The 14,605-nt window shown below is 43.0% G+C and overlaps 1 protein-coding gene across 1 annotated transcript; it reads right to left on the bottom strand.

Annotated features, from left to right (window-relative positions):
- Nucleotides 1-10,310: 10,310 nt before the first annotated feature.
- On the bottom strand, nucleotides 10,311-12,049 carry LOC115670604 (uncharacterized). The gene is made up of 3 exons (XM_030591906.2): nucleotides 11,682-12,049; nucleotides 11,425-11,561; nucleotides 10,311-10,986 (listed from the first exon to the last, which is right to left on the bottom strand). The coding sequence occupies exons 1-3, from the start codon at nucleotides 11,959-11,961 to the stop codon at nucleotides 10,873-10,875; spliced, it is 531 nt and encodes a 176-aa protein (XP_030447766.1). The 5' UTR covers nucleotides 11,962-12,049; the 3' UTR covers nucleotides 10,311-10,872.
- Nucleotides 12,050-14,605: the final 2,556 nt, after the last annotated feature.

Below are 14,605 nucleotides of genomic sequence, written 5' to 3'. Positions count from 1 at the left end.
GTTCGTATGTTGGAATATGTGACGAGACAACATTCCCCACAGTCCATCAACGATAATATTAAATCCAGCATGTTGCTCATAAAGAAGAGAAATATGACTCAAATATCCATCCTTCAATCTGGACATATGCTATCTAACTTCCATTCTTTACTTAGTAAACTGCGATCCATCGCTGTAAAGTCAAAGTGCCATTTGGAAATTATGGGATTGATAGAGAAGATCCGACAAGGCTTTATAAGATTAGCATTGAATACGATTGGTCTTGCGTATAAGAAAACACGTGATTAGTGACTAATTTGTAGGTATTACGCTTGTATAAAATACGTTTTTGGGGGGTGGGCTATAATAGCCGACGAAATTAGGACCGGTGGTGACGTGTCCCCTTCTCATTGGTTGCGAAAAGTGGTGACCTGGCTGGGACCGTGGGGCACATGCAATCTTTGTCCGCAATAAGCTTTGAGAATCGAATCCAATCCAATCCGTCAAAAGGAGTCCGGGAGATATCAGTACGAGGGTAGTTAGGGTTGAAAAATGTTCGGACACCTTTGGTAACTGGTGCAAATAATTCACATGTAATTGCACTAAAGAAGAAGAGCATGGCCGAGGAACCATCATGAACGTTACTTACAAAAAGTTTTATGAGATATCTTATTCCACAGTGAAAGACAAGGGGTGTGACAAAAGTGACCAAAAGGGCGACGGCTGCTTCGTTTTATTTCATCGTGCAAAATTGCCATGGATGTAGACGGCTTTCATAAATTTTTTTTCGAAATGCTTTTAAAGTGTCACGTACACGATACTCTTAAGTTAAAAAATCTAAATACCAAAAGAGTCATCTGGTCTTTCTATTGTTTATATTCTATTTCATTTTATTTATCTAGTTAGGTGATTTTATCGCGATAACTCAAAAAGATTCGATTAACTTTGAACGAGTAACCACATCGACGCGAATCTCTGAAATGTTAGTTGAATACAGTGCCACTTTCTAAGCACTTTCTTTATGAATATATGAACAAAATGGTCTTTAAAGTTAGGAATCCTAAGTATAAAACCTAAAAGCCAAAGTTTCTTTCCACGGCCCAAGATAATGAAACTAGGGTTTCTTTAGGGGTGTGTAGGGAGCAGAGTCTAGGCTCATTCCCTCACCTTTTTTCAATTGTGGGAGATTTTCGACTTTAGGTGGCCAAAACACATTAGAAAGGACCCATCGGAAAATTTCAGCTTTTGAACTTGATTTTTAACTTGTCAAGCCATATGCTCGTGGGGTTTTGATAGCTGCAAAAAGTATCATTCACAGGCCCTCGGGCTAAAGGGTCTCTCTTTTTCTTCAAAGGAGGGAATGATTCTGAATTTCTCAGAGATATGATCTCTTGATTACATGCTGAATGCAAAAGACAGCACCCACTCTATAGGCCCGAGCGGGGAGGGTCCCCCAACTTCCCCAACCCATGTCAAATTTCATCACAAAAAGAAAGGAAAAGCTTCAAAAGGAAAAGGCAAGTGAAAAAAAGGGAAAATCTCATAAGCATCATGCCTACGCCCCCCCATGAACCGGGGGGGGAGATCAATATTTTGTCTCTTTGATTGCCAACTGCCCTTGGACGTAGACCTGCCTGAACCCCCCTTCAGATTAATCGCTCTTGGCAATTAGCTGCATCATTTAAATATAATATCTTTCTTTATCATATCTTACATTCAAACCCTTGAACGATTTAAACCTTCAGCATTTAGCAAGGGCTAATTCATCCACATTCAACATAGATTCCTCTTCTAGTTCTCTAGTACAGCTAGACTGAGAAAGGTTCTACAGTCCTATTCATGAAGCAAGTGTACTTCAATCAACCCAAAAAACACATGTTTCTACTTTGAACCGATTTGTGATACCCAAACTATAAACTAGCATCTTAAAAAAAACGAGTCGTCCGACTGTGCCGACTCCGATCTCGACATCATATGTTTAAAATGATGGGATAAAAAACCCGGAATGAATGAACAGGACTCTGTATTACCATCCCTCTCCAATCATTGTTACATGATCGAATTAGGATCTTGCCAATGGTTTCGCATATGTTTAAACCGATGCTGATGCTTGTAAAAAAGCGGTGGAACAACACAGGCAAAACAAACAAAACAAAACAAAACAAAAGTCCCTTTGGCTGAAGGAGGAAGCCCTATTTATTGGCTTTACAACTCAGAGGCCTGATCTCTTTGGATGCCAATTTAAGGACATATATAGAGGAAAGGCAGACAAAGAAGAGCGAAAAAGAAGCGGGCTTGTGTGGGGGGAGTAGCTACTATCGAGGGAGCGTCTATGTCCATGTCGTGTTGTTCTTTATTTGTTGTTCTTTTAGCTTTGTGCGATAGTGGATGGACCTCCATTAATTCACATGTGGAGTGGAGAAAAAGAGTCGCCCATTTAATCATCAACACAACCATCAAAATCATATCCTTCCCTTCATCACACCATTCACGACTCTTCGATCACTCACATCTTTATCATTCTCTCCACATACGTAACATGTGTATATACACATATTTAAGCATGCAAGAACTTGCCCATATAGGTTGATGTACGAGCCCTTTTGTTGAGGGACATGGAATTTGTTAACGAGCGCCCTTAGGCATTGGTTAAATTTTTATTTAAGAAACTTTGTGATTTATAATGCATTGTCTTTTTTTCATATTATGTGTAATCAATACATTGAAAATCGAAACATTTCCTTAATATATATGGCTAACTAGTGCCATGGGGCACCCATTGACAAGACCCTATATATATATAATTCAATTAGTGGTACTTTGGTGAATGTCGAGCAGATATCGGAGCCCAGTTTAATTTAGGGTTGATATTGACACAATTACTATCTAGAGTTCTTATTAATATTCACAATATTTTTGGGCTTACATTGTGCGTGAGGGGATTCCCGACGTAGGAATTGGAGGCCGCCTGTTCAAATACTATCAATTATGTGTAGATTGTTTCGGGTTCGATTCACGACGCTTGTTAGATGTTCCACCGGCCTCCAAATAGCCGGACTTCTGCATCTATGGCCTCCCGAATTATTAAAAAAAAAAGAGTTACAAAAGGAAAGTGCTCAAAAATCTGACTTTCCCAATATGATCCGAATAGGTGTTTGATCCCAATGATATTACTCAATTAGGGGGATATTAACCACGTTCGTCAAACTCCACTATCTTCGGCGAGACTAACAAAAAAAAGTCCTCGAGAACAGTCTAAAAAGCATCGCCTCCATGTGTATGCTGTGAAAGTTTGGTAAAGCAATGAACTTCCCAAAAGGCGCAGCACGATCTTTACCGACTCTCGCATTAGGGTCTTTATAAGTTTGGGGGGAAAAAGTTGCCTTGAGAACCCCTGTAGAGCCGAAAGATTCGTACCCGATTGCATGACAAAGTGGATAATTTGAAAGGACATGGACACGGACAATCTTTAAGACAAAGTCTAATCGCATAATTAAAGATATCTCTGTGCAGAATTATGTCCCCCTTCCCCTTTCTTTTCCGTATACATATGAGAATTCCCCCGCCTCGTGAGTAGGGGAATCACCTACTCGTGTTGCTAGTGATTTTTTCACATCGAAAGTACAATTAGCAGGACACGTGATTCATTGTAAAACAAAAGCATGTCTCCTGTTCTTTTCTTCCTTTAGTTTAATGGAGCGGCGCGTGCTTTTGGAACGAAAGAAAGGTTCATTGAATAAAACAAGAACCACCCCATGATCCAATAACAGTTTCATCGTGATTCCCTAACAGTGTCCGACAACGAAGAAGAGCACAAACTGGGTTGAGATCTGTTCCTCGTATAGATGCCGTTGAAGGGTCTCAGTATATACACATGAAGATGCTTACCAAAGAAGGAAGAAAAAAAATTATGCAGGAGAGAAATTTTTAAAACTGCGAACCACCGAAGATGGCGTGCTGAAAAGGCCGGTTATTGTCCATAGCGGTTGCTCGTTGTCCTCTTATTTCGAGGATTCAATGTTCATTTGTTAACTTGTTTGGTTTGGACTGAGGTGCCAATTTTTTTACGGGTTGTGTTTAGACATGCTGGGGCTTTAGTTTATGCTATTTGAACCTTGCTCGCGTAGAGAACAGTGCCTGTTTGTTTTGTTTTTATTTATTAAAAGAGAGACGGGAGGGGCTACCAAGACGTTATTATAGGAGTTTCGCGCTCTCTATGGAATGTCCGGGTCAAGCTATAGTTGTAGCCTGTGAAGATCTCCGAGCTATAACCAACGATTTTAGGCAAACTCTGCAAATGGTAGGTAAGCATCCCAGAGTCCATCCCCCTTGTTAGTACGAGATGAAATTGCCCCGTCCCGCAAATTAACGAATCGAGCATATTATCAAAAGTTCAATCCCGGGTTTCCTAAAACTGGTTTATAAGATTAGTTTATTAAGTGACGTGTAGGATTACAAGTAAGTCTTTAATTAAATGAGCCATATGCAACGGTTAATAATAGTTTGACGCATCACTTTATAAACTAATTCGGCAAAACTAATCTTGATAAACAGAATATTTCTCTTATCAAAATGATTGCTTTGGCAGTCAGTATAGGAATAAATTTCATTATGTGCACCAATGGCCCACGAAAGACAACCATATGTAGTCCATCATTTTCGCTCAAGAATTTTGTATTCATGATATTACTTAATTTTGAAAAAGGAAAGAAAATAAAACAAGTCGGTATTCCTTCAGGATAACTTTCATCATCATATACAAAGTATATATAGTCCATCATTTTCAATCAAGAATTTGTATTCATGATGTTACTCAATCCAGGATATCTTTCATCATCATATACAAGTATGTATAGAAGTGCTTCTTACCGTGGAGACCATAATTTGTCAGAAGTGAAAGTCATGGCCCGGCGTCCTACATTTCAATAATATGTCACAGCAACTTGCTGGAGAAAATCAATTTGTGGACGTGCCGAAGAGATGTTGATGAAAAATCGGTATGTGCCGAGGTGATCTTAACTTCAAATGATTGGAGAGCAATCAAGATTGTTTCGCAGTTCCACACTCGAGCACAAAGTGCCCGGACGGTGATAAATTCTACGAATCTAAGGGCGATGATAGTCAAAGATAGAGCTGTGCACATGTGTCTTGTCCTTGGTCGAGGGATAGCTTCTATGGTCCATGAATTTCGCAGCACAAAATACGTTGCGATTAATTTCCCTTCATTTCACGGAAAACTCATGATTTGAAAAATATTTTTCAAAAAATGATCGTTTATAAAACTAAATTGACGAAAAATATTATTGTCATCCATGAAACTGCTTAGGTATAAATTGTTGTCAATGGTGAAAACCTATTTCATTGACTAATTTTTTTTAAGAGATATAACCAATTATTTTTTGGAAAATATTTTTCAAATCAATTTTTTTTTTTGCGAAACAAACAAACCCTAAGGGGACACACGTAATTTATACACTAACTCATTGAAAACATATGCGGCCAAAATGGGTGCTAAAACACAACTCTATAAAAATTAATAAATACTTCTCTTATGTCAAATTTAGCAAGTGGGACGAAAGACGGATGGACACATTGGATTGGGTTGAGTCCGAACAGGTCCAGTGCAGTTTTGTTGTTTGGTGGGTTATGCACAATGGGTCATCTATCTTTCGATAGGATGGGGGGATGGGCTTCAATCGATCCATGTTGTTGTCTTCTTTGCAAAACGGACGATGAATCGCTATGCAATTCATTTTTTTTTTAACGTGGGGATTTGCAGCTTTGTTGGGTCAATGAACTTATTGGTGGATGGGAGTTTTGAGTATAACTAGGCTGGATAAGAGACGAAAGGTAAACGATGGTCGCAAGAGTATCTGCAAGCTGGTTTGAAATGGTTGCATATGCTACATTTGAAGGGCTAGGAACAATGCTTTACATTAAGGGTGTGCGTGAGGATCGGTCCGGTTTCCTATTCTAATTTACTAGAACCGGTAAGTATCAGTCCAGTTCCCGATTCTAGGCATGGAACCGCCCACCCGGCCACTCGGACCGATAATATATATAATTTTTTAGAAAAATTTCAACCAAAAAAAAAAAAAGAAAACATTTAAAAAAAAATGAAAACCATAAAATCCCTAATCTGAAACTCGACTCTCAACTCCCATCAACTCACGGCCGCGCCTTTAGCCGTTCATCGTCTCCCTCTCTCACTCTCGGTTACCTCCATTTGCGTGAAACTTGGTGGGACTGGTTCCATGAATCCACCTAGGAACCGGATTGGTCCGGTTCCCAGGTGGATCCATGGAATCAACGGGCAATTCCCGGTTCTAATTTCTCGGAACCGGTTCTTAGTGGACGGTTCCCGGCTTCATGTTAGGAACTTGACGCAGCGTTCAGCGAGTAATTCAAGCAAAAGGTTGCTTAGGGAGAGAAATCCCGAAATTCAATATTGATGATAATGTTCTGTCTTTAAAAAAAAACCTTAAAACAAGCTTATATATCCCTAAACCAAACCCTACTAGGACTACAAAGCATAAAATATCAAAATTACAAAACTGCCCTTAAAATTAAAGCCAATAAAATATTAAAATAATAGAAAAACCCATGTAAACGATTCCGAATCGCTAAAATCCATTGTTAGTCACGGCCAAAAGCGGTGAGTTGTGTTCAGACCGCAGTTTCGTTTCAAACGACCAAATTTGAGCCCTATCCGATGTCGTCAACCGGGTCCACCGGTTCTAGTCGCATCACCGTTTTACCTTCCGTTTGGACTTCTACCTGTCCAACCGGTCCAGAAACGCACCACTAATAGATTCTGCATTAGAACTGCCTGCCCAAACCACACTCACCCCTACTTTACATGGTGTAACCCTTCTTTAAGTTGATAATGTAGTCGGAATTGATTAAATTTGCTGCTAAGTATAGAGAATGAATGTTTTATTGACATAAAGGTTATGGTTCTATTGACATAAAAGTTGATAATGTAGCCGGATTGATTAAATTTAGTGTTTGAGTGACTCAAATGTGATTATAATCTCTATTACGTCGCTTTATAGTGAAATCCTCTGCTGCTCTTCCTGTTGACATATGTCATATCAACAGAACCACATAAATCTGGTGTCTGATTTACTTTATTGTTCTGTCTATTTTATTATTTAATCGCTTCCTTCCGCAATAACTTTTAGGGTCTTGTTTACAAATGTAAATAACAGGGCGATGTGATAGCATTGCCCGTGACGGCTAGGAAATAAGTTTGGAACAAAAATAAGGAATTAAAATTTTCTACTTTTCTATTTCTAGAACAGAAACAAAAATAACAATTCTCTTTTATTGCTTGCCCTCGCCGCCCACCGGTTGTCGGCCCCTGTCGCCCGCCGCTGCTACCCGTCGTCGTCCGCTCGCCAACACTCACCGGCCACCACTCACCGGTCGCCTGCCTCATCCGCCACCGGCCATCGGGAACAGAAATTTAAGAATAGCCTATCAAACGAATTTCTATTCCGGGAACATAAATTTTGTGTTGTTATCAAATGCTATTTTTTGCTCAAAAACTCGTCAAATGAGTAGATTTTTCTATTTCTAGCTAGAAATAGGGCCGGGGAAGAAAAAATTTATCATTTGCGCTTAGCCTCGGACGAGTTTCTGAGCAAAAAGTAAAGTTTTATAACGATACAAAATTTCTTTTCTAGGAATAGAAATTCGTTTTATAGGTTATTCTTAAATTTTCTTTCCCAGCGATCGGCGGTGAGGCGGACACCCAGCGGGTGGCGACAGATGACGAGAGGCGGCGAATGGCCGATGGCGAGGGACTGCCGGCGAGCGGTTGGTGGCGGACGGCCGACGGGTGGGCGGCGATGGCGGGCGGTGATGGCGGGCGGCGACAACAAGCAATAAAAGAGAGTTGTTATTTTTGTTTCTATTCTAGAAATAGAAAAGTAAAAAAAATCTACTTCTCATTTCTGTTTTAAACCTATTTCTCAGCTAAAAGCTTATCCTATAAATAAAAAAAATAAAATTGCGTTACCAAACTGTTTTCTATTTCAAATCTGATCCTGAGAAAAGAAAAATAGAAATAGAGAAATAGAATGGTGATGATTCGATCCATAAGTATCAATCTTCAACCAATAGTTACCGTATATCGATAATAGCATTTGGTCATCGATAATCATAATCGTCGAGAACTCCTTAGCTTCTAACATCTTGCCGATAATCGAATTGCTTGGCACCTATCCATATATTGGTTTCACGTCAATAGTTAATATAGTGTCATTAGGCTTCTTTCCCTTGACCTCTTGTCGGTGATCGAACCAACTAACACAGAGTTGGGAAAATTACCAATTCAGTCCTAAACCTTTTGCAAACCAGTCAATTCAGTCCTTTTGGCCGGCCGGCGCTGATGTGGCCGCCGGCCGACTGACGTGGCGCCGGCCGGCGTCCACGTGGCAATATTTTAATATTTTTTTTATTATTATTTTCGAATTTTTTTCTTTTTTCTTTTTTTTTTCTTTTCCTTCTCCCCCCTGGCCTGTCCGGCCAGGGGGGAGGCTCGCCGGCGAGGCGAGCTGGGCCCTCGCCTCCGCTGGGCGAGGGCAGAGCTCGCCCAACCAAGGCGAGCTCCGCCTCGCCGGAGCTTGGCAAGGGCGGAGCTCGCCCAGCCATGGCGAGCTCCGCCCTCGCCCAGATCTGGCAAGGCGGAGCTCGCCATGGCTGGGCGACCTCCGCCCTCGCCCGAGCTGGGCGAGGCGAAGCTCGCCTTGGCTGGGCGAGCTCCGACCTCGCCCAGATCTGGCGAGGCGGAGCTCGCCATGGCTGGGCGAGCTCGCCTTGGCTGGGCGAGCTCCGCCCTCGCCCAGCGGCGGCGAGGGCCCAGCTCGCCTCGCCGGCGAGCCTCCCCCCTGGCCGGACAGGCCAGGGGGAAGAAGGAAAAGAAAAAAAAAAGAAAAAAATCGAAAATAATAATAATAAAATATTAAAATATTGCCACGTGGCGCCGGCTGGCGCCACGTCAGCCGGCCAGCGGCCACGTCAGTGCCGGCCAGCCAAAAAGACTGAATTGGCTGGTTTGCAAAAGGTTTAGGACTGAATTGGCCAAATTGAAAGGTTTAAGACTGAATTGGCACAAATGTAATAGGTTGAGGACTGAATTGGTAATTTTCCCCCACAGAGTTTTATGTCGTCACAATATCGATAAAAAAGACTTGATCATTTTTTAGTGCCAACAAAGGGTGTGGGGGAGGTGTCATGCTTAAGCTCCCAAAATAACACCTTAGAAGAGGAAAATCATAAGAGGAGCCGACGGGCCTTTTAAGAGGTGAAAGCATCAACTTTAGCAAACGACAATATGAACAACACTTCCACCACAATACGCATACACATTTTATATACCTTGAGTTTCTAGAAGTTCCGGTTAATATTATGCGCAAAACTCTTCATCTGTCCAAATTTCTCTGGCATATCTGCATATATTGATGGTGATGGTCACTCCATAACATCTGCAATATATTATGGTCAAGCTATAATGTAATACATTATAAATTGCCAAGTGAATTAGTTCCTTCGTAGAAATATTTATCGCCGATGTGATTTCTGTCAAAGGTAGACAACATTGCAAAGTGCACCGATTGTAATTTGAATAAGGTGGCTCTTAGTGTAGATTATGCACAACTTAGATTTAAATTCCTGGCTCATTATACTCTTCGACAAGCCCCAGACTAATGTTACCCAATCTATAGTGGCGAAGCAAAGCAAATCATTTTCTAGTAATGCGATTGCGTGCTATGAAGGGAGAAATAGATCAAATCCAAATACGAATAGACACGGTGTGGAAGTGCACTTGTTAGGAGCGTTAGCAAAGTTCGGTACAAGAGGTTTGGTATGAGGTAGGACGGGTTAATTTATCATTATTGACCCTTAACATTTTGATTTAACTTTTCAATGAAAATGATTAAACTGGATCTGATGATGGACTTGGGCTTGAACTCCATCGGAGTTTTCCTGCACATTCCGGCACATGAAGGGACGAGAGAAATCACCCTTTTCACTTGGGAAGAATGAGGTAGGTAGTTCGATTCCTTATATTATCGGGAAAGACTAGGGATGGAGACGCGTGAACGAGGGAGAAGGATTTTCAAACCTATAAAAAAGGATCGGGAGAGAGAAGGTGATGTCTTTTTGGTCATAGCGAAACAGGGAGCGGTGAAATGAGCGGTAAAAAAATGTGTGGTCGGCACACGGAGCACAGGTTCAATAAATTCTAACGCAGGCCGTCCTGATGTCCTCATGCATCAAAAAGATCATCAGATACTGATGAAAATTCCAAACTTCCGACATGGCTGACTGAAGAACAGTTCAATAGAGTACTTTCGTCCATACAAAATATCTGAGCGACAATTCATTCCGTCCACTGTTTCCGCTGAAATCTTGCATCACATCCGTCCTCACTTTCTGTGCTGTCTTTTTGGGTCCAGAATGACCTTTTGTTTTCAGGCCTTTTTGCTCTGGACATTATGTTCAACTTCTTTATTTCAACAAAGCAAGGAAGACTCAACTTTTCCTTCGGCTACAATTTGGCATATGATTTCTCTATTGTTTCATTCGCTATGGTCCTAAAATTTACAAGTTCAAGTTCTCATGGTGACAAGAAAATCGTGGTGGTCCTGAGAGAAATGGGAAGCTCTGGAGCCGGAAAGAAATGGTTGGCTGGTCCCGAGAGATCATTCGCCTTCTTTTTCCTTCGCCCAACATTAAGATCCTCCATCCCATGTTTCTCCTTTGACCTGGCTTCGAAAGAGGTCAACTCAGAAGTCCTCGGCTCCATTTTGGCAATTACAGGCTCTTTTTTCTGCTTCCTCTGGATGAAACTGAACTAGAATCGATGAAGCAACCATCGAGAGCTCATCGGCTTCCGCATTCGTCTATGCTCTGCAAGTTGGGCCTCCAGGATTTCGATCTCCCCACCGCAACGCCCGCCGCCACCATTCTCGGCCTTTGCTTTCCATGTTTCGAAACCTGCAGGAGACAGTTTCGCATCATTCGTCAACGTTCAGGGAATCGGTTTCTTGTAATAGCTTAAGCTGCCCGGGAAACCAATCGCCAATAATTTATATCACATCCAAGCATACGGATGATTATTGCACAGTACAATGAGCAGGAACATGACTTTTACTCTACTCCTGCTAATTTAATTATGCCCTGAGAGATACCGTGCTCCTTTTTAAAAAGTTCCGCTTTGCATTGGGGTGACTCAAAAGGAAAATCTGGTGGGAATCCGTCCAGGCTGTTAACTATACTTATCAGACTGGGAGAGGGAGGAACTGACACAGATCGGCGAGGACTGGAAACCCTCGTGCACACATGATTAAAAAGATACTTCCGAAAGTAAAATTTAAAAAGAGAGAACTTTAATCGTCTTGTGGGTGTGCTGAAAATTGTTTAGTTTTCTCCTACCTTCTCGTTGTTGATGGCCTCCATGTCAGAGCCCTCCACTTCTGCCACTGCAGCGCTTGCTTTCTCAGCTGCTCCTGATTGCTGTTGCCTCTGCTTCATCTTGCCGTACTTCTTCGCTTTCAGTACCTTCATCACCTCTATGAACCGATCACAAGAGTTAGAAAAAAGGAAAAAACTAGGCATAAATGTATCTCTCCCTCTATCTCTCATACCAAACTACGGAACAACAAATTTATGAACAGAACCCAGGAATGTACCTTGAGAGGTGATGAGGCGATAGGCGTGGCCGAGGGCAAGGGTCTCAGTCGGGCGGAGAAGCTTCACGCGGGTGAAGCGCACCGCCTTGGGCGGGTCTTGCTGGTCGCCCTCCTCCTTCTTGTCGTCGGGGACGGGCAAGGGGATGATGAGAGAGACGTAATGTCCAGGGTTGGTCCTCATGACCTCGCTCACCGTCACGGGCCAGTACATCCTCTCCAGCCTCCCATCCGGGTGCTGTATCACCAGCGCCGCCGCGTCTATGGCCTGGCAATTCCCCATCTCTGCAAAGCCTTGAAGGATGAGAGAGAGAGAGAGAGAGAGAGAGAGAGAGAGAGAGAGTGAGGGGGTTGAATGAATGAAGGAAGAAGCAAGCAAGGAAGGCTCTCTATCTATACACACAAGCAACCGAAGGAGCCTTTTGGAATGTGGTGAATATGGCGACGTGAGATAGGGAAGGGGCCGTGCGTGGGGTCATATTTAAATCAATGCCCGATGCTAACACCTTAAAGGATAAAAAATAGGGTGAAAACGAAAGGCGTTAAGATCAGTGCAAATGTAAAATAAGGTTTTGTCGTACGTGTGTTTCCTTCCAGTAGTAGTGCTGCTATTATTAGGGTAAAAGATGTGGTGGCATTTGAATCGAAGCGTTGCTGACATTTTCAGTGACAGTTCGACACCGGCGCCGGCCTTGCGAAGCCGGCGTACGGGCCACGTGGAGGGATGTCAGGAGGAGGAGGAGATGTGAAATGGGTGGTCGGCAACGTTGGCGGACGGGGTCAAGGTTAGGCCGAAGTCTTCCTTGCTTGCTTACGAAAGCTGATCACACTACTTATGAGTGGGACTATTCACTTGGTTTCTTATTATCGTTCTTTTAAGTTTCATCCTTTCATGGATAACCTTTCTTTTACTGTCAAGCTCGTCTTCTTCTTCTTCACCTTCTTTATCCAAAAGAATCTAATCCTTCTTGATATGTGGATATTCTATACGCGATCTCGTCAAAATGTTGGTGTCATATTTGGTGCGGCGATTTTAGATACAGTTCAAGGTAATTAAGTGATGCCTAATTTTGAGAAGAGATGCAATTTTAACCTAGGCTCTGTTCGTGCCCTGGAAAATATTTTCCGGGTTTTCCGGTGTTCGGGGGGCGGAAAACGTTTTCCGTGGGAAAACTTTTCCTTCCCCCCTCACAAAATAGCCTAAGTCTGTGGAAAATGACTTCCGCTTCTCAAAAGCGGAAGTCATTTTTCGGAGCTTCTTCTACTTCTTCACTATTTTTTTTTCTTTTTTTTCGTTCTTCTCTTTCCTCAGCGCTGTGGCCGGCGACCGGCCAGTGGCGAGGCCCGAGCTCGCTGGCCTCAGGTGACCTCGGCCTCGCCGCCGTCTAGCGACGTCAGGCGAGTCTCGAGCCTCACCCGAGGTCGGCGAGCTCCAACCTCGCCAGATCCGGCGACCTGGGTGAGGCTCGAGGTCGCTGGATCTACTGATGCTTTGATTCTTTTGTTTTTTGGTGTTGCTGTTCATGGGGGAGAGAGAGAGAGGGGAATCGTGGGTTCTCCTTCTTCTTCGTATTCTGGTGTTGCTGTTCGTGGGTTCTTCTTCTTCTTGTTCGTGGGCGAGGCTCATCGGGCTGCTTGATCGCCAGCGGCGACTTGGGCCTCGCTAGATCCGGCGACCTCGAGCCTTGCCCAAGGTCGCCAGACATCGGTGAGGCTCCGGCGACCTCGGGCGAGGCTCGAGCCTCACCCAGGTCGCCGGATCTGGCGAGGTCGGACTCGCCGGCCTCGCCGGATCAAGCGAGGCGGAGCGTCGCCACAGGCCGGCGAGGCTCGACCTCGCCGGAATCTGGCGAGCTCGAGCCTCACCGACCTGGGGCGATGCTCGAGCTCGCCTCCGGCCAGTTGCCGGCCGCCGGCCGCAGTCGTCGCCGGCGACCTGCTGGAGAAGAAGCAAAAGAAAAAGAAAAAAAAAAGAAAAAATTAAAAAAATATTAAAAGTATTGCAAGAAGGAAAATCATTTCTATACCGAACAACGAAAAATATTTTCCGAGACTTTTTTAGATTTTAGCCGAACATCGAAAAATGAAGTCATTTTCCAGGAAAATGACTTCCCGGAAAACATTTTTCAAAAATGCCACATTTTCCGCCAAACGAACGGAGCCCTAATTTCCTCCAATTTTGGGGCTCGATTGTGTTGTCAGACGGCTTGCTTGATCTGCATACTAAGGGTTGGTGTCTCCGGCAAGCCACGTGGAAGATGCCACTGTAAATTTTTTGGCGGGTCAAGTCGTGGAATAACTTAAGCGATCGTTTTGAGATCAAAGCGATCGTCCGAAAAGGTTTGATCCTTAATAAAGGTACGCACATGATTTTGGCACTTTTAATGTTTCTCGGAGAGAGAGAGAGAGAGATGATCTAAGCGAGAATTACATTAGAGGCGAGCAACAGCATCGGAGCGACTAGATTGCGCATGCATGGTTCATGGCAACATGCGGTGGCATCAGGCATGACTAGATTACGAGACATATGATACTATGTACTAAATTTTCGAAAAAGTGTCTCTACAAAGTTAGATAGGTCCAAACTTACTCAACTTTTCTCCGATTATCAGAGGTGTGCTTGTGTGGTGGATATGACTTGAGCATTTCCATATTCAAGAGTGATTTTACCCATATGAATCGTATGAAGATAGCTCGTACCAATAATCAATTATCACCTTGCAACAGTAAGAGGGCAACAATGCTCATCTCCATAGAATAGGACTATAGAACATGGTCACCAATTGATACGGGAGTATCGGGCTATCGATTAACTCTTTGAAGATGTCGATTCTACATGCTAGTTATCAATACGCAAGAATAGTTGCCGATTGACTACCAAGTTATCAATTAAGGAGTTGTCAATTATTCCCTTGCAGATCAAGTTT

The sequence above is a fragment of the Syzygium oleosum genome, unplaced genomic scaffold (genome assembly GCF_021117445.2).
Source record: "Syzygium oleosum isolate NSW1041296 unplaced genomic scaffold, Sole_v2.1 Sole_v2.03, whole genome shotgun sequence".
NCBI classification, from domain to species: Eukaryota; Viridiplantae; Streptophyta; class Magnoliopsida; order Myrtales; family Myrtaceae; genus Syzygium; species Syzygium oleosum.
Note: the sequence above shows the minus strand (reverse complement) of the source record. Positions and strands in the feature narration are given on the sequence as shown.

Coding starts and splice junctions, on each gene's coding strand:
- LOC115670604 (XM_030591906.2), bottom strand. CDS start 11,961: ATGGGGAATTGCCAGGCCATAGACGCGGCGGCGCTGGTGATACAGCAC. Junction 11,562..11,681: donor TCGCCTCATCACCTCTCAAG/GTACATTCCTGG, acceptor ATCGGTTCATAG/AGGTGATGAAGGTACTGAAA. Junction 10,987..11,424: donor AGGCCATCAACAACGAGAAG/GTAGGAGAAAAC, acceptor TGTCTCCTGCAG/GTTTCGAAACATGGAAAGCA.